At 37.2% G+C, this 20,683-nt stretch overlaps 2 protein-coding genes across 2 annotated transcripts in view; one reads left to right on the forward strand and one right to left on the reverse strand.

The window, feature by feature from the left end:
• Positions 1–19,333, forward strand: part of LOC134209549 (juvenile hormone acid O-methyltransferase) — a 34,936-nt gene extending 15,603 nt beyond the window's left edge. The window contains 3 exon segments of the mRNA XM_062685536.1: positions 17,491–17,638; positions 17,641–17,741; positions 17,833–19,333. Coding sequence (XP_062541520.1) covers positions 17,491–17,638; positions 17,641–17,741; positions 17,833–18,036 — 453 coding nt within the window. The 3' untranslated portion in view covers positions 18,037–19,333.
• LOC134211661 (ras-related protein Rab-3) overlaps positions 1–20,683 on the reverse strand; it is a 70,752-nt gene that overhangs the window by 41,052 nt on the left and 9,017 nt on the right. The gene's annotated exons all lie outside the window — the stretch shown is intronic.

Raw genomic sequence — 20,683 nt, forward strand, 5'->3', positions numbered from 1 at the left:
ATACTTATCAACCGGAATGGTTTTCCTATAATTGTTTAACTACCGTGTTCTCAAGAAAATGCACACGCACCCTCAGTATTTTCAGCAACCTTCCGCATGGACTAGACTACAACACCGGAGTTCGGCCACATGATAATTCGCGTTTTTTAGCGCCACATATTACCGCGTTCGGAGCATTTTCGGATTGGAAGAACATTTTGAGGTGCCACTGATTAACAACGGTCGTGTGTAGCAAATTGCCGTCTGCGGAATTATGTTACTGGATCATACAACCATACAAACTTAAGGGATTTCAGCAGATGTACGATGCGGAATAGAGTACCTTAGTGTTCCTGTGGATCATCCGAAATAATAACGCGCCTGCTATCATCTGACGTTTACATTCTACCAGTTCAGATGTGCGGCATGTGAATGTATATTTGGTAATAACTATAATTGTTTTTTGGAGGTTGTTTATATACAAATTCGTTATTATTATTTACAGATCTCAGAAGGAACACAGCCAAACATGTCGGTTAAAATCACCCATGTTCCACACCACTTTAAGCGTTTAGCGATTCAACAAATCAGAGTTTATTCCAAGGTCGTGAGCTCACTCCGTTCTCTCGTCTCCGTTCCATAAACCTCCGCTCAAACGCTCTGATAACAGCCAGCCGCAGGCGACCAAAGTTTCAATTCAACGAATCAACTAGGCACTCGTTCCATACCTCTCTGATAATGTTTGGGATGATGGTCCCCGAAGGCGATAACATCAGCATCTATGTCTTTAATAAAAATAATAAAACTATACTTTTGCCAAATGGACTTTTATATTTCCCAATTTAATGCAGAAAAAACAAAAAAAAACAAAAACCAATAATCTATATAACCTCATGAGGAAATCATTGTCAAAGCCAAAATAAACTAAACAGTCATACAGCGTATTTATACTAGATAACGAATTTATCAAAGTTATACTATCCCGGTATTGTTGGATCAAATACGAGCTTGGGGTCAACCAGGCAAATAGTCATTTAGAATGACTTTTAAACTATTTAGTATAAATTTATTTCAGAGTGTAGCTGTCACCGGAGGTTCGGACAGAGCAATTTTCGTTAATGCTCAAATAACGCTTTTTATTAAACTTACTTCAATTCAAATGTTTCTTCTTGGTAAAGATCAGAATGCCACAGAAATTAGCAAACCAAAAACGTCTTTTGACACTCTCGGACGGCACTTTGACACTCTTAAACCAAAACGGACAATTCGGAGGATATAAGAAATTTAGCGAGAGTCAAATAAAATCCTCTAACTTAACTTTATTTTGATATCCACAATTTAGAGCATAGTGAAAAATATTACTATTCTAAATGATGTCTTTACTCATGTGATAGAAACTTGGTCATATTTCAACATGATGCCATGGCACCTTGTGGACACTTTTCTGAATCGTGAAATTTTTCACCAAAATTCATCATCGAAATACATTGTCGTGTTCAAATGATCATATGTAGTTTGTATATGCATCATCAATGATCAATGATCCGAATCTTTCATACGGATCGGATCTTTGGTTCAAAATGTGGGAGAATGCTTAATGGTGGAAACAATTGTACTTCCAGGACACTTACTCTGACTTGTACAGACAATAATGTCACCTCTCCGCTCCAAAAAGCATATGTAGGACCTACAATAAACTTTTTTACATTTGCCATTTTCTTACAAAAGGTTAGATAATTTACTAATCAGGTGGAACCGGAACTTTCTAAAGTGAGCTTGAATCATTCCTCACTTTCAAGATCCGGATAATTTTAACAGGTTCTCGGATATGAACGCGCCATCTCTAATATTTTGTGTTTATGGTATACAATTAAAACACTAATCCGGATAATAAGAAAGTTTTTCTTTAAACGGCGCTTATGTGTCCGGCACTTCAGAATCTCCTAAAGCCGAACCATTTTAACGTGTAGATGCAAATTGCATATATCCATTTTACACAATTTCAGAAAACAACTTACAACAAATTGGCATCAAATCACTTTCGATTTCTTCGATACAGATCAATAGTTTTGGTAAACTCAACAGCGCCTGGGAACTTCTGTACTAGAACCTTGTAAACAATACTCCACAATTGCTCCTCAAAAGTACAATGGAGTATGAGAACAGTTCGCCACTTGCATCTCTATAAGCTCCTATTTCCATCGCAAATAAAAAGTAAAAGCTAATTTGAGAAAGGTTTGGTTTGTTTATTATTTTTGTGATTTTTTTCAGCAGTGAGCACATATTGACAAAAAGAAAGCAACGAATTTGGTGCCGTATTTCTTTGTTTAGCGATGAGGGTGGATATATGTACAGTGAAGATGGAGATCGGAACTTATTTTCCCTATATCTTAGTTTTCATAAACAAACGGAAAAGTATTCCTTACATTCCTGAACTATTTTTTTTCGTATTTTGGTTTGTCACTTTAATGTCTCTAGTATAACTTTTAACAAGGGCCTTAGCAAAAACTTACCTTGAACACTTTTAAAGAACACTGAATTTGAAACGGCTTGTCCGATCGTTTACGAGTGTCTTCGACAATGTTTTAGGCTGCGTGAAAAGTAGCCCATACACTGTGAAAAAATGTCATTCATTGAAAATAAAACTTAAATCAATTTTCTCAAAAACAATTTTTCAATATTTTTTATTTTTTAGTATAATGTTGTAGCAGACGTATATATGTACTTTTTACCCTATGGGTGCATAATAATGGAGAAATGATGGACAAAAAGTTATAATTTTTAAATAAGTTTGTTTTCAAAAATGGATTTGAAATACTATTTTACGTTTCTATTTCTATTTCTAATTTTATCTAATCAATTTCCTAATTTGGCCAGTTCTCGCATAAATTCGAAAATAAAAGCAATTTCGAGGGTTTTAATGGCTGTGACAGAAGATATATCGCCTTACGATTCTTCACTGCGGAAAATAATCGATAGTTTTGGAAAAATATGCATTTTTTCAGGGTTGGCCTAATTAGGCACTAAGGTGGCCAAAACCAATCCAGTAAACTTCCCTACCGATTTTCATGGTAATGTTTCATTCGTTTTCGATTGTTTTCAATTTCTACCAACCTAGAAGTCAAATTTTGCAGACTCATCGATCTTATTTGACGAAATGCTAGTGATGGAGCAGTGGATTTGGCCATTTTTATGAGTATGAGGTTGTGAAAAAATACTTTTCATAAAAAAACAAATAATTTGTTTTTGAAATACAACAACTTATAGAGTAAACCATCTTAGGGAAAGAATCTTTCAACTATAGTTTTTTGTATATGTTATAGCAAAAAACGGTAATAAATCAATTTGCTGACAATTGGGTCCAAGATTGGGCAAAAGTTGAGAACTGAAAAAATCAAAATCAAAGACAGAGTTATCTCCGAAACTTATATATCGTATAATGATAAATGATATTATTTCCAATCAAACGCTCTTCTGTTATAGTTAGCAGAATTGCCTTAACAAAAATTGCATTTGTTCATGCTTATGACAACGACAAGCACCTGTAAGCTTAAGCAGATAGTTCAGAGGTGATAATAAATGCATTTGAAGATGGACACATCACGTGTTTTTGCAGGATTGATAAACGTGTTTTTAAAAATAATGGTTTGAGTTTTCAAATCTTTCTGATTTACTAAATTAGTTGGTGTAGATTTGGAATTGGTTGAACCGACCCTTCTTAATCTAGTGTTAATGATTTATTATGTAATGGAAAGGAATATATTCAGTAGTTATGATTAATCCTAGATCAATGAAGTTTTCAAACAAATTCACTGTCAGGACTCTACAATTTTCAACTTTTGGCTATATTTCTCAATTCAAGCAGCATAAGCAAAACAGGTTAGACCCTACAATTCATATATTACGGCAGATGCCAGCGGGTGAGTTAAAAATGCTCAGGCGTTTCCTCTATTTATGGCCAGGATAGCCAAGTTGTCTAGAAGCTTGCTTTTCTATTCATTTCCTATATTTGTTTATCACTTGTCCATTCTGATTCACCTTCAATGTTGATATTAAGTCTTTCAGCTAAATGATATACCAAAAATAATAGTTAGGTTGTAGGATTCGGTTGATTTTTTTTTTTTCTAAAGTAAGATTTTTTTCTCACCATTTCCTTCATACCATCAAAATGGCCAACCACTACTCCATTTTGTCGACTAAATATCAACGGATCAGTAAAATGTGATTCAGGTTGAATAGAATCGAAAACATTAAAAATTACTGGAAATTTAAAAAATCGGTATGTTTTATCTTACAACCGCTGTTTCTCAAAAACGGTAGCACTTAGAAAAAAATACTGTGCACCTTTTCCATTGAAAATTTTGCAGAAATTTTATAAAATCAAGTCGATAAAAACGTAAAAAAATATTTCGATAATTTTTGAAAAACCAACTTATTTGACAAGGGGGGTCCCGTAGCGTAGTTGGCGTTCGTTCGCCTGCCCCTCAAGCAGAATGGTCGTTGGTTCGATTTAGCCTGACCCTCCACCTGCAAAAACCCTCATCAGTCCCCACCGGATGTGCAGCCCTATGCGGTGGCCATGTTAAGTCACGCACTCACCGTCACGGCTGCTGATGACGACTGATAACTTGTTGCTTCTCAGGCATTTACTCCAGCGTTACCCGGATAAATAGCAACCCGGACAATGCAACGGCGTCATTTGGATTACACGACGCCATGGACAAAACGAACACAATGGACTCACGACGAGATGGACCCAGCGAAACGACAACAGCAATGAATAATGGAAAAATCTAAAAATAGATTCTGTGTGGATTCTGGCTGCAGAGATACCACAGTAGATCTCCTTTAACTTTGGTATGGCGGTGGTGATAACTTTGGTACCTACCCGGTAAATAGGGATGAGATAAAGATAAGAAAAAAATCTTGTTTGACAACATTATAACTTTTTTTTTGTCCATCATTTCTCCATTCTGACCCATAGTTCAAAAAGAAGTGTATATATTGTCTGCTACAACATAATCAAAATATAAAAAAATATAGAAAAATTCTTTTTTTAAATCGATTTTTCAGGTTTTTACTTTCAATTTAAACAATTTTATTCTGGTGTATATTTTTTTTCACACTTAGCTTTAATGATTACACCTAAAACATTGCCGAAGATACCAAAACGACCGTACTTGTTTTCAAGTTATTTTTTTTTTGGAAATGTTCAAAGGTGTTTTTTGTAGGCCCTTGGTAGCAAAAAGTTAGGCTAGAGAGTCAAGTAATGGCAAATCTATTAACGCAAATTATGTTTTTTGATCACAATGATTGTATATGCAAAATTTCAGAGAAATCAAAAAAATACAAAAATAAATCGATCTTCGATTACACAGAGAATTGCTCTCTTATTAATTTGATTGAGTTGATTTGACCTTATAAGATGAAATACAAAATTTAAGAAAATAGTATAATGGCAATCATTTAAAAATTTGAAAGATGCTTTCTGACCTCTCGTTGGATAAATCTATTCTGACCTGATGCTGTGCCCTTTTACAAGTCGTTAAATTTCTAGAACTATTTTTTGTACCTACATTACTACATAGAAACAGGAATTTTTTTTTTAGAAATGGAAAAAACCATTATTATATCACCTAATTATTATCAAATTCATCTGACTGGACTGTGGTTGGTTATTTTCTTCATTCGAATTCAACATTTGCGCTAAAATCAGTATAGGATGAGATCTGTGAGGCATTTTCCAATATCCCACCTAGAAGATCCTTTCAATCGTTGCTTTGAGAATTAAGTACAGCTGCAATAAATCTATCAGTCGGCCATAGAACTGAATTAAACTTGACACTTTCATAACGATTCATGTGGAGAAAGAATCATTCTATCACCAGTGTGCATTAAGGTGATTCGATGACATTTGCTATTTGTTTTATTAATCCTAAATTTTTATCTTCTTTGAATGTAAACTAGACTGAGCACGCCGTGTTTGAAGTTGTTGCATGGAAATTTCTATGAAATCGCCCACTTAAAGTAAAGTCCGTTTCCCGTGTTTCGACTCATAACTTTTCAAATGTAATCATGCGACTATTAGCTAGAATACTTGCTAAGCTGGAGAGGACAGGTTGTTGCTGCGAAGCGACTCTGACTGTTGCCGTAAGCTTTATAACGACAACTAAAATACCCGGATTATTAATATTGATGTTATTCTTTTGCGTGTTAAATTAGAATTATGACCACGAATCACTATTTCACTCAATAACTTATCTTACAATCATAGAATCGTTTCTCAACAAAGACGATCAGTTGCATTGCTATATTTTCTATGGTGTCAACGTAGTCATATATTTTTAGAGGTTAATGAGCAACTATTTGCGAAACGATTTTCCACAAAAGTGACTGTTTTCATAGTAATTTTCGCTACAAAACTTAAATACTGAGTCTGTTTTTACATCCAAATTAATGCTTCACAAAAATTTGAGAGGATTAATAAAACAACAAATACCCCATCGTTCAAGGGCAGAAAAAGAGCCAGAAATTTTAATCACTCTAAGTGCTGCATCTCTTCAATTCACCCATGAAGTGTTGATGCTGCAGATGAATGCAGTCAATTGTTTATGACTCCGAAACCTTCACAGTAATATCATCTTACCAATCTTGAACGGAATTTAAACTTTCCTCGTTCGTAAATATCCTTTGTACATTGGGCCAATCCATGGCTCCTCAAATGATAGTATGCAGTGGTAATTGTGCGGTATCGTTCCTGGCCGGCAGTATCCTAAATTAAGATAAGTGTTTTTAAAACATTTGTTCAAACATTACTAAAACTCCCCATTGCGCTGTGGTAACTCACCCAAATTTGTAGTTTTAACTCTTTTATCGTGCCTAAATACGGTTTCCACCCATGAAATCAATTCCACCGTAGAAACGAAAGGCAGACGTAAACGAATCATCAGCGTATCGGAACAGAAAAGCTACGTTTTACCCACACTGGAATTACCGATGATGATTAAGCGGAACATGTAATCAAAGTTCTGGTCGGACGCATCCTTCTGCCATTTTGGATCTCCGGCCGCCATCTGAAAGATAAAAATATTGATTGTCAAATTATAGCCTTTCCACAAAAATAAGCTTTGAATTCACATTATTGTTCAAACAATAGAGAGTAAATTTGCTTACACAGCATCCAATCGGTCGGCGTGTAACTGAAACTGTGTCCAATGTAAGCGGAAAACTACCACAGCTGTTGATGGCGATGAACCGATAACACGGTCAGACGCTTTTCCCGCACTGATAAAAGGTGTGCGATTCGACCAAACGCAACATGCAGAAGTGAACACTATGACTTGCAATGCAATACTGCACTAGAAAAGTGGATGTTCGTACGACTAGCGACTGGGTGTTATCAACATGTTTTCTTTTTGTCAAGCAGGAATAAATAACCTTCTAAGGAAATGCAGGTGCAGAGTCAACAGCCGATAAAGTAACTATGTTTAGTTCATTCATTTTTTTATGTCGAAGGATACAAATAAGCTTAAGCTGTGCATACTTGCGCCCCTCAGGAATCATTGTGTTGCATATATTTCGCGCAACAAATTGCATAAGTTAGACGATGTTGCAACTCCTTAACATCAAAGCCACAACATTCGTTACCCCAAACACACGCGATGCGTCTATTGTGACGCGATTCTATCGCTTCACTGCTGCGATTCTGTCGGCCCGGCGGTGGTATGGGCGTAAATGGAACACTGCTTGGAGCGATTCAAATATAAAATCACGGTGACTACGCATGAATTCAGAAAAAGTAACTAATTTACGTACTTTTTGCAAGAGATGTCGTCGATTCAGTGGTACTAAAATCGAAATTTCATCACCATAATACAACGATACAACCTCTGCAAACCTAAGCGCATGAGATAATCTTTTTTAGTTTATGCTTCGTTCCTTATCATTACTTTCTCTAAAACACCCTTATACTTCCAAAAAATTACGTAATTCTTGGTATGGTTGACTATATGATTTATCGATTCCAAACTATATCAACTATCCATAGTAAAAATAGAAAAAAAGGGTGCTCAGTTGAATACAACTGATAGCAACGCTGGTATTGCCTCTCAACGATGAGAAACTTGGGGTCCATCCATTTTTTGCGTAACGTGCTTTGTAGATCTTCCCTTGGTGCTCGGAAAGATGTCGTATACGCTTTTTATTGCTACTGCCAACTGCAAGTGAATTTTATCGCATTAAACAGTCGGTATTTTTTATTGGATCAGGACCGGTGTGTGCGGCTAACATTTATAGGCCAGTGTTGCTTTAGTGGCAGCCGTTACTATCATGGCCGCTTCATTGGCGTTATGTTTGCTTGCGTTATAAGCATGATGTCGAATGGTTGAGCAATATGACATGGCCAGTTGAATTTGTACGACATTTCCTAGTAAGCATAGCGCATGTGTAGGTAAAATATTGCAAACAACACCTAATGCACCCTAATGCATTATAATAATTACCTGTATAATAACCTATCAAAACCTATAGAAGACTGGGCATATGGATATTGTTATCAGATTCTCATATAAACAATGTAGAGCGAAGTAATGTAAGAAAAACTTGCCGCATGAAATTGGGAGGTCTCATACAATATTTGTATAAGAATCTAGCATTTTCGCATATTCCGAGATCTCATACAGGTTTTGGTTGGTTCTTATACATAATTGTTAGAAAAATCTAACAATCTCCGGTTGGGTGCCATGAGCTCAACTATCAATCTGAAATACATTGATGGTAAGCATTTACCATAACTAGGGCGCTAGTGTATTTCGTAATCCTTCAGGTTTTGACGTTTCACTCCATTGCCTTCTGAAGTGACAATGTCATTCCAGAAGCGATTGAAATATGCTCTCAAGATGATAGTAGAGGAGTTGAGTGATGGATTTTCCAAAGCTGGACAACTGTACAATCATGTTCATCCAGAAAATCCTGTTGGAGCAAACGGAGCTAGTACATTTGTACGTAAACGGCTCAAACCCAAAAGGTGAAGGATGAATACAATCGAGGGGCTAAAAGCAAAGGGTGTAAGCACTTCCACATTTCGGTCAAAATTGAGTTGATTACAGCAAAAAATGCTTTGATTCTCGAACTTTGTGGCAATATGTTGATATAGTTTGTACAATGTGTATTAAAATGTGAAAATACACAGAAAACTAGTTATTTTCGAACTTTCCTTACAATTTGTATGAAGCGAAAAAATTAAAAAAACTTTGCACCCATTTTCTCTCAAAACTAACTTCTTACCCTTTGCGTTTGACCCCCTCAATCTACTTTACCCTACGGTTTAAAAACCAAAGTGTACAAAAGGTACAAGAAGTAACGTTGAACAGTAGGAAAGCAGCTCAACGACAAATTATTTAGTTTATTAACTCCACATTGTGGCCGAAATTCGGCGTATGCATCGAAGAACGCTGTAGCTCATCAAGACAAGATGTACCGGATGACAGATAACACCTGCTTTCACCAGGTGTCGTATACGATAACAATCAACTAATAAGAGAAACAAGCTAATTATTGATTAAAGTGACATCTTCTAACTATATACATGATTTCACCTACTTTGGAAATACACATATGTGTGATTTTGGGCAAATGATATTTATAGATCACTCCATTGATATGGAGATAGAGTAACTCAAATAGTTCTTGAGATATTGTTTTATCAAATTTTAACCGAATGGTATCCACACAATAAATCAATCTTCTTCTTCTCCTTTTCCGAAAGGTTTATCCTTAGGTACGATTAAATAGTTACAAGGTCAGAAGAAAAAAGTGTTGAAACAATCGATAGGAAGGTTGGAATAACCAAAATTTTCCACATTCGGATGAAACATCTAACAATTGGAGGTTGAATGGCCAATTGTTCCATAACCAGCTAATAACGACGGGATACCAGTCAATTCCCCGTATCCATCGAATTTGCTTTGGCAATATCTCACCCCTCTTCCCTCTACCTTGTGGAACAACTTCTCGCAAGGGCAGCTGTTGTATAATTGGTAATACGTCCGTGTACTTAATGGAATAGTGTGCATGGGTTCAAGTCCCACCGGCAGCCGAATCTTTTACCACGTATCTCATAAAAACACTTGAAATTGCAAATTTCACTATGCGTATCAAAATAGTACGCCTTTTTAAAAAAGTGAATGTCTGACTTCCCTCACAAGTCATAAATCAAGATTAAAAACTATGGATTATCGGCAGACGTTATCTTACGCCTTAGTAGGTGAGAATGGGCGTTATTAACTACCTGATGCAAAACTCCCAAACAAGAATTTTTGTTTGTTTGTTTTGTTCTTTGTTTACATTCATCTGACACTTTGGTGGTCTTAATATGAACATTTAGGAGCTTAATACACTAACTTAACTAACTAACTAACTAAAACATACAACATATAAAGAAATGCCTTTAAGAATTTTTTGTCTAGAAAATATAGTTAGGCCGATGCAAATATTAAATTTATTTTATGTCACCCCGCCCCCTTCAACTTTCAAAAAAAGTATTGAGGGGCAAAAAAAATTTTTGGCAGTTTTAATTTTTTTTAAATTTTTTGAGCATATGCATCATTGTTTTTATCTTGGTACGAAGTATGTCATTTATAGACCATACATCAGTCACCAAGAGTATTTCAAATGAAAACAACAGCATATATATCTATCAGCATAAATATTCTATATCCTATCAGGTCAAGCGTATTAAGCGGACTCTTGCTTACATATTCCATCTAAGCTCTCTGCAATATGTGGCCTACCCATTTCCATCTATGTTCTCGAACATCTACATATTGCTATCAGTATTTGATGGCTTTTATGTTGTTCGGCACACGCTATTCAGCTGAAGGGTCGTCCGAATTGTAAACATCATCTGCGTTATCTTTGCCTATATACATAAAACGTTTCCAAGATCAAGTGGTACACTCAAACTTTGGTTAGTGGATCAATCTGGTATGGTTTCAAATATTTCGATATTGCACAAAGTTATCCCCAGGTCGGGGTTCCATGTCGATCCCAATTTCGCTATCTGCTGATATCAGATTGTCAAGATATTAAATCCTCCGATCGTCCGGCTACTGCAAGTTTTGAGCGGTTCCCGTTGACACTCAACCACCTAGTCCTGCTGACTTTGATGGTGAGAGACGCCCGCCATGAAAAACAATCAGTCAGCCCTTTGAGGCTCACTCAGCATAAACGGGAGTCGCAGATACTAAAGCCTGTCCACGTTGAATTTCAGACACCCATGTCCAAATATGGCAATTTTGAAAATTTTCACAAACCACGATCAATTCACATGTCAACTGAATCTGTCTCTGCTTTATGTGCTGGTTTCAGATGTTTTGAACACGCCCAAATTGATAAAAATGGCGACAAATCAATTGGACGAGTACCTAAGTGTCAAGAAATTTAACGTGGACAGGCTTTAATACTGCTTTTGTGATCATTAGCCAATACTTGGTGGTTTATTAAGAAACTGGCTGAGACTTGAGACACTGTTCAGTTCTCGAACCAACACTTCAGTTGTCCAAGTCAAAGGAGCAATTGAGGCAATAACCTCCAGTCGCTGCATCCATTCTTTCTTCATCAGCCAGGAAGTCCCACCTATGCCTGCCTATCCTGTCTGCCTTGATTGCCCGACTCCCACTTACAGGAATACATACCGTTGACGGACTCCACTTCTCTGATTCTTCACTTTCTCTACTCACCGTTTTAGCTTCTCTACGCTCCTCAATCTTCCGTCGGGTTACATCTGTAATCCATTCTTTTCGCTGAGTGAGCAGCTCACCCAAGTTTTTCTCGCCGATTTCGATAAAAGCATTCTTTACTGCCCACTTATCTTCTACGCTGCCACCTTCTAGACCATCCACTGCCCTAGTTCTAAGATCCTCAATGAACGATATCTTCACAGCTGGATCTTCTGGACGGTCTATTTTGATTCGTCGACCGAGCCTCTCCTGACACCGCTGAATCCGAGCAATGCGTTGCCGCCAATTAGAAGATGATAGTCAAAAGTGATGTCAGCGCTGCGTTTATTACGGATTCAAGAAGGCATCGTCTCCGTTTTCAGCTGATCCATTTCCAGAGGAGCTAAATACTACTGCCAACTAAAAGCGGGTCTGAGAAATAAGTCAAATGCTGCTGCCTACAGACATGAGAAGCGGGTGCAGGAGGACTCCCCGGCCGACGATGGTAGGAAACTCGCAATAACCGGCGATATTCATTTCGCCTTCGATATTTCACGACGCCTGAATGGAGCAAGGACAAATCCGTGGATGATAGATAAAGACACGACATGTCAGTCACTGATCGATCTAGCTGATCAGCTGAATCGTTGGCTCGACAACTTACAACAACTTCTTCATGTTTTGACAACCTCTCCTGAATTCAGATATATAGGGAAAGCTTGACAATTCTTCGACGGCAGCAGGCAGGATTCCGCCTCGTACGATCATGTAAGAACAATTCCTGTCACGCTTTGCATCGCTGTGCTGTAACAGGCCATTTAATTTCGAGAGTCCTCCATTTATGGTACTGATTGACCACGGAATCGTAAGTGAGTGAAGTGAGGCAAGGGTGCATGTGTGTTTACTTTCCTTTCCCATCGTAGTCGACGAAATCATGGACCTCTCTAGCAGTCTACATCCATAGAGCAATCGAATGAGATGATGATGCTGATCTACTAACGCCACAGCGCTCTACCAAGTAGAGTAGACTGAATGACCTGGTCGTATGCTCGCCACTCATCAAACTCCCAATTCCACGGTAGCCGGGCAAACAGTGGAGAAGGTCAGAAACCACAAACCAATAGCCAACGTCGGACGGCCGACCGAGATCATCATAGAACATGGAGATCCAATTTGTCCAGGCAATGTGCCAAACCTCGAATACTCAACTCAAACATGAAATCTGTGATGTTTATACACCAGTGAGACTTGGTGCGTATTGGCAGAGATCCACATAGATTAGCAAGTATTCATCACCCGATGTCTATGTTTTTACAGCATGGGCCTGGTGGGCTTACAGCTGGATCCCGGAATACTGGGCCCCATCGACAACCCTATATCAACGGCAACTTCACAGTGTGAATGGGCGTAGGCTGGCAACGAACTAACAAAACGTAAGAGCAGAGACAAAATTTGCAATCATTACAAAATTTGAAATCAACCCAGGACATCGCAGCAGAGGCAGACCAAGAATCGCCTGGCGGCAAAAACCTAACAGAGGGAAATATGCAAAGGCGATGGGAGATTATACTTGGGCTCCAAGCCAAGGGATGAAGATCCTTAATGTTGGCCCTATAATACATAAAGGTGCTTAGAATACAAGAATTGATATGTGAGAATTGGATTCCACTTAATGAATGCCACATGAACATGGGTGCTGAGAAAGAAACCATAGTTCCGTATAGCCTATGGATTGTGTAACTTTGATTAGCTAAGTAATAGAGATTTATTTTAGAACTTGTTTTGAAGAATCTGTTTGATTCGATTGAAACGAGTTTGGTACTGTATTTCTTTGTTTTGCGATGAGATGAATATATGTTCAATGAGATGGAAAATGGAACAGTTCCCCTATATGCCACTAACAAGTAGCATGGCATTTCAATGATTTTGGGAACGTGAGCATGATATGACTGAGCTTCTATTTGTGACGTGCTTCACCGATTCTACTTCAAACTTCACCTATCCTATTCAGTATAGTCCGGGGAGTCTTACAATCGAACCTTCATAAAAAATCCATGCTTCAGACAACGCATCTCTGATTTCAAAAAGTACACACCTGACTATTGCCCCAGTACAACTTCAATTTGAGCTTCATCCTTAACTTGAACAAAAAGAATATAGTTCTAGCCGTTACATTAAAAATTTTTGGTGTTATGGATTCAACAGTTTAGGAGTCCATCAGCAAAATCTTTCCTAAAACTAAAATTTCTACGGAAATAAGTTCCTTACTGGATAAATAAATTACAAATATTCATATTCTTGGCTTTCTCTAAACGATTCTTTGCTATCATCCATTAAAATTCCAATTTTTCATGTAATTATTCCCATTTGGATTTTTGTTTTGTTTCCTTGTTATTTTTTTATTCCCCCCTCTGACGTGTTTCCAGAGCTGTCGGACATATAATAAATTTAATATTTGTATCGGCCTTATTGTCTTAATGAGAGTCGTTCTTGAAAAGGTCCGCGTGGTTAAGTTAGAAATCAAACAGTTCAAAAACGTCATTGAAAATACTACACATAAATCTAATAGGATCATGCTGACCATATTCAACGTTTCGCGTTTCAAGGTGGAGGGAAATTCCGCTGGCGTAGAATTCTTGTAGGAGCATAAATATTGATCTCAGGTGAGAACCAGATTGGGCGTCAACAATATTAGTTTCCCGCGGTTTATTAATTTTAGTAATAATTTTAACATGAAAAATTATCCTTTAAACCCGTCGGAGATTATATCGAACATATTTGCTGAAAGAATGAAGAAAATCTATTCAGGCATTTTCATTTAATGCGGATACGAACACAGACCCATTCATTTTTTTTAAATTACGGATGGTTGACATTTTCTACAATTTTAAAATATCACTAGCTAGCTATGTTTATTTATGCTGTTGCATGAGGTGACCAATAAAATCGTTACAACTAAGACTTTGAAGCAAGTCTTCTAGGACACATTGCCACCCCCTCCGCCTAACATTTTAATCGGTTGAGCTTACACTTGCGAGCACTGAAGTTGCTTCCGAGAACATTTACTTAGGATTTCGCTAGCGCTATAAGTATTTCGTGAGTGAACATAATTTGCGAAGCTTTGATTAATCTGTATCGGTCGTCAATGCAGCGTCGTAATAAATTGACATGGGGATTGACTTTTTTTAGTGGAAGGAATGAAAGGTCTCATGAAGGCAAAGAGTATTATTATAGAAGTGAACTTAGTTTTTTTAAACTTATGTCTATTGTGTTGAATTCAGATGGTGCTCTTCATGTAGTAATGTAGGGGTTCCTGATAATTTGATAATTTATTTCATCGCTTCAAATCAACCAAATGCCTGCAACTTGAAGGATAAACCAAAACCCGCATTTTCTTTCCTATCTTCCTTCGTATTGAAAGTGCTCTACTAGATTCGTATTAGAATGGCTCTATAGCTTTCATGCCCTTTTGCATCAGAGAGTGCTTACAAATGAGGAGGTCAAACGCAAAGGAGTGTAGAAAGTGACAAAAAGTTTGAGAAAAAATGTGTACCAAAGTTTTTCAATTTTGTTTGCTCTCCATACAAATTGTATGAAAAGTTCAAAAAATTAATAATTTCCTGTGAATTCTACATTTCGGATAAATATCGTACAAACAAAACTAACATATTGCCGAAAAGCTTGAAAATCAAGCTTTTTTTTCTGGAGTCAACTCAATTTTAACCTACAACAAATTAGTAGCCCTTGCTATTTAAAATGCAATTTACATAAGTTTTTACACTTTAGCATAATGTTTCGTTCAAAAGTTGAAGTTGCCACTTATAATTTATTTTTATTATTTATAACATGTTGCATACATAGATGTGTTGTGATCTTACAGAGTTACAGAGGTTAGACACAAAGTTGAGTAATGCAAAACTCTGTCAAAATTCAAAAGAGAATAACTTTCCTTAAAATCCGATGGGCCATCCGATGTAGAAATTCTTCTAGTTTTTGTCCTTGCACAAAAATCATCAGATCGGTCCAGGTACTAAAGATGTTTCGAGTTTTTTCAACCTGAATATTTCTACTTGTCAACGTTTACTTTCATCATGTGATACGCTTTCCTCAGAAACTTAGAACCTAATTGGCCGACCAATGCTGCCTGCAAATCAAAATCTGTAAGTAATACACAGAGAACTACCCATTTGCTTGAAAACGGCCCGGATTTGGCCATATACATCCTGTGGCCCATGTCACTTTCGGAGAACTCCCAGAACAACTTACAAAATTGCTACAAATAAATTTAAAATTGTGTAGGTGTGTACGATATATTTCTATGCCCAGGGAAGTCGGTGAACTCCAATATAATTTTCGATTCAAGTGCCCTCAACAACTGCGTTCTATCCCCGGAAGAGGCCATGTTGAAGTATCCATTAGGATGGGTATATAATAAATGTCGCTTTAAAACTCGTATAATATTCAAAGGAAATAAGAAATGTGTTTACGTATTTACGTTATTTTTTCGCTTTAACCTTTGAACTCTCAAAAACCGGATGTGTCAATTAAAACAGTTCGAACAAAATTGTCATACCTTTGTTTCCACGTCACATGGAACTTTGAAGCGTATCTCTATTTCATCTTCTGCAGCCAAACGCCTTCGGCATTTGAATATGTTTGAATGAATGGAACGCTGCATTCAGGCGTCATGTTTAAGCATCTTAGCATCGCACTGGACCTGATGGATCATTAGAATGCGTCCGATCTTATAAAGGTACGCTCGGTTCGAGTAGCTTAGGTCAGAAACCTCAGATTGTTCTGGTTTGGCGCATCGCCATAAAGCCATGCCGGGAAAGCGCTTCCAAAAACGAATTCAAGTGAAAGTGAAATGAACAAACCGAAACTTTATCATCGCGCTTCAACGGTGTCCAACGGCGAGATGCAAAGAGAAATTTTGGACGAGCATGGCCATCTTCTGCGTTGGAAAGAGACCAGCGAAGTATCATTGCTGGACATTGGCTGCGGGAGTGGTGATGTGTTGATTGATTTTGTGATGCCGATCGTGCCATAGAAGCTGGCTCGTGTTCTTGGAACAGACATATCAGAGCAAATGGTTCGATTCGCTAGAAAAGTGCATTCCAGTACTGAGAACATATTTTTTTTATTGATACATTGGATATTGGAGGCGACATATCAGTGTTCTTGGAAAAGTGGGGTTGTTTCGATCCATATAACTTCATTTTATTGTCTACATTGGGTACATGAAGTCAAAGGTTAGTTGTTTATTCTTAAGGAGCAGGGAAAAGTTAATCGTGTAGTAATTTAAAGCTTTATCTTCGTTGAACCAAACATGTTTTATATGACAAAACTTTATTATAATGAAGTTCATATCATGTGCAATACTAAATCTGAAAACTTTTTGGAATTTCCAGATTGATTTATCAGTTTAATTCGATTCATTATTGGATGTGAACCAGACTTCATGGCGCATTTTATTTTAGTTTATTATTTTATTTTTAAGGTTCAATTGCCGCTGGGCGTTCATAATGTATGCAGTTTTTTTGATGAAAATAATCTTACAACCTGGATGCATTAGGTGAAAAAGCTTGAGTTTTACAGAATAGTGTCATTCAAATAAATAACGAGTGGAAATTACTGCGGGTTTATAGACATGTTCGCTAATGTTAATGGTTCAAATATGTACAATTTTAAAATATAAAATTGCAAAATATTCTTGCTGTTTAACTAAAATTTCTTAGTTTTTTAGCCTTCATGGTGTCTATAATGTATTAACGTAATTTTTCTAACATTTTAGTTCCGCTTTTCCAACATCTATAACCTTCTAACCCCAAACGGCGACTGTTTGCTGGGATTCCTGGCTCGAAATCCAATTTTCAACATTTATGACCAACTTTCGCGCTCGATCAAATGGAGTGAATATATGACGGACGTGGACAAACATATCTCCCATATCAGTACTGCGAGAATCCTGCTGGCGAAATCGAGGAAACGCTGTCCTCCGTTGGGTTCACCAAGTACAAAATTCACATAACGGACAAAATCTACGTTTACGAGGGATCGATAGCTTGAAAAGTAAGTCACGAATAATATGCGAAACGTTCCCTGATTGAATGGCAGCGACTTGAAATGCTAACAGAAAAATATCTTCCTCGTTGCAGAAGCTGTCCAAGCTGTCAATCCATTCAGCGAACGGATGCCGATGGATTTGCAAGAGGATTTCCTGAACGATTATATTGGCATTGTGCGCAGGATGTCCCTCAGCGAAAATTGTTGCGGAGACGAGAGTGATTACAAATTCATCACTCCCTATAAGTTGGTGGTGGTTTATGCAATAAAATAGAAAGCATGATTTTTGAGCTGGCGTAAGCATCGATTGTAATTTATTCAATAATTGATAGAAAGGATTTTTTCAGAGATTCTCAATCTGCAAATAATTTTTAATATTTACGCAATACTTATTGAGTACATTTTCGTCTCAACGGTGCTTCTATCTTACGCTTTTAACACATATTATTGAAAAATAAGAATTAAGATTCAAGACCGAATGTAATAGAGCAATACATTTAGAAATATTTCAATTGATTTATTTTCAGTAGGAACATCATACAAACAGTAAAGGACTAATACACCTGTTTCGTTTACTTTCAAGATTCTTATTGTACAGGTGCGTTAGATCCGTACTACGAAATATGAGTTAATCTAATACTTCATAGCATATTTTCCATATGGTATATTAAAATTCATAAGTCCTTTTTAATTTAATATCAACATTTACTATTTGATGTGTTCTTATTGGAGTTTAAGGAAAGGAAAGAAAGTGTGACAACACTTGAATATGGGCCTAAGTTGATTTATTCTTCGTCCCTTCAGGCATTATATAATGTTTGATAAAAAATGCATAAATGTCAAACTAAAGCTGCTAGCTAATTCACCGATTCGTTTGACTGTTGGCAAACATTATTACAATTAGATGATTATTTTACCCGTGGTAAAAAATAGCCCTACTTCGACGCATGGTTAGATTTGGCCATTTGTTTGGAGAAAAAATGCGTGTTTGGTTGTTATTTTAATCAGAGATTTTCCTGATTGACAGAACATATTTTTGCATATAAACACTAATAAATGATCAATGGAAAAATTAAATACTATCCGTAGATAACACTTGTTTTTTTTCATAACGCGCAACCATAAATCCATAAAATAGTTTGGAAACTCCTATTTTAAATAATATTTGGGTTCATTACTCAACTAAAACAGCAATTAATAGGAATGTATGTCACGTTAGATATTAACAAGAAAAACAAAAAAAAAACATTTCTCGTACAACAAATTTGTACCGAACGGCAATTATTTCATTCTAAAATAAAACTTTTGGTAGCAGGCGCGGAGATCTATAGTGTGTCCTCGTGCGGTGTTGCAGCAATCTTGCTCATTCTGCATTCTGGCGATTTTAACGTTCCGCAGTGGGCATCTATCGTATGTATGCTTACTAGAGTGATTCAAATTTTGAATTTTTAGATGCTTAAACGATTGCATTTGCTATTTAAATAATTCTCCTAAATTCTTAATGAATTTGAATGTAATTAGATTGTGCACACGTCATTTCAAGTTTGTATGTAAATTAGTGTGTAAATCGACCCTTATGTGAAATACCGTTTCGTAAGGTGGCCTATGAACTATTTGTATATAATCAACACATTGTCTAGGGTAAGACGGTATAATATGCCCCCCTCCTTGGTAACTTTTTACTTTTCAACGCAATTTATGCAAACTTTGTGTTTGCTTCGCAAATGCATTGCCTTTGGGTAGTCATTTAAAAATATTACTGAGAACACGTAATAAAGCTTTTGTGAAAAGTCGTAAAAAAATGGATTTCAACAAGTGCCTGGGCAATACGCCGCACCTCAAGGGGTCATACACTTATTACGTATGCATTTTTTCTAGTTTTGTCTAAATAAAACTTTTTATATAAGGTCTGTAGACCCATAGTGTTATTTACCATTCGACTTAGCTAGACGAATTGAGGTGATGTCTGTGAGTTTGTGTGCGCAAAAAGTCAGCTAGAGTGAGTGGGTGCGATTAACGGGACCATCGTCCCTAACCCCTAATCCCAAGGCGTTAAGCGACCCGTGCCGAGGGGATGCATGGCCAGCAGACTGGCCCAGGATACAAAAAGTCGTCCGATTCTACGGGGCACCCCCCAGGATTTTGCCTTTGGGTAAGAAAATCATTCTCTGAAAATTTCAGCCTGATCGGTTATTGCATAAGCTGGCGCAAATGATTTGAAGTTAATATGGGTGTTTCAGCCGAAATATATGGGATATCTGTTACTATTTATCGCAGCTACCTTCGATTACATGCGCTTGTTTACAAAGCAATTAATGAATTTCAAAGTGCTCAACCAAACTCCAAATAAATCAGCTAAAAACTAATTTAAAGTTTATTTAATCATAGTAGAATTTTATGTCGAATTGTTCATGGGAAAGTTAACTTAATTTCCTGCAAATCTGGGCTCAATCGGGCTCTTCCATCCAATTTCCTGTACGAAATAGTAGCAGAGGTGTATTTTCCCATATATTTCGGCTGAAACCCCCATATTAACTTTAAACCAATTGCGCCAGCTTATGCAATAACCGATCAGGCTGAAATTTTCAGAGAATGATTTTCTTACCCAAAGGCAAAATCCTGGGGAGTGCCCCGTAGAATCCAAAGACTTTTTTTTCTCCCCATACTAGGCTGGGCCACTCTAATGGCCAGGGGGGTGAAATAATCAGCTAGGCCTTTAACGGAGCCTGTGGGGTACCTGGGCACCCTCCACAGTAATTGTCCCTTACCGCGTCATGCTGGGCTCTGGCGTGGTGGACCTCTCGCCCCGAGCAACTCGTGGGACCATAATGGAAAACCAAGTCAAATCTTCAATTAGTGGTAGTAGTGTAGGCGACAACCCCTTCGCAAAAGGTGGGTTGTTCAGGTCTCCGCCTAGGAGG

The sequence above is a fragment of the Armigeres subalbatus genome, chromosome 2 (genome assembly GCF_024139115.2).
Source record: "Armigeres subalbatus isolate Guangzhou_Male chromosome 2, GZ_Asu_2, whole genome shotgun sequence".
Lineage (NCBI taxonomy): Eukaryota > Metazoa > Arthropoda > Insecta > Diptera > Culicidae > Armigeres > Armigeres subalbatus.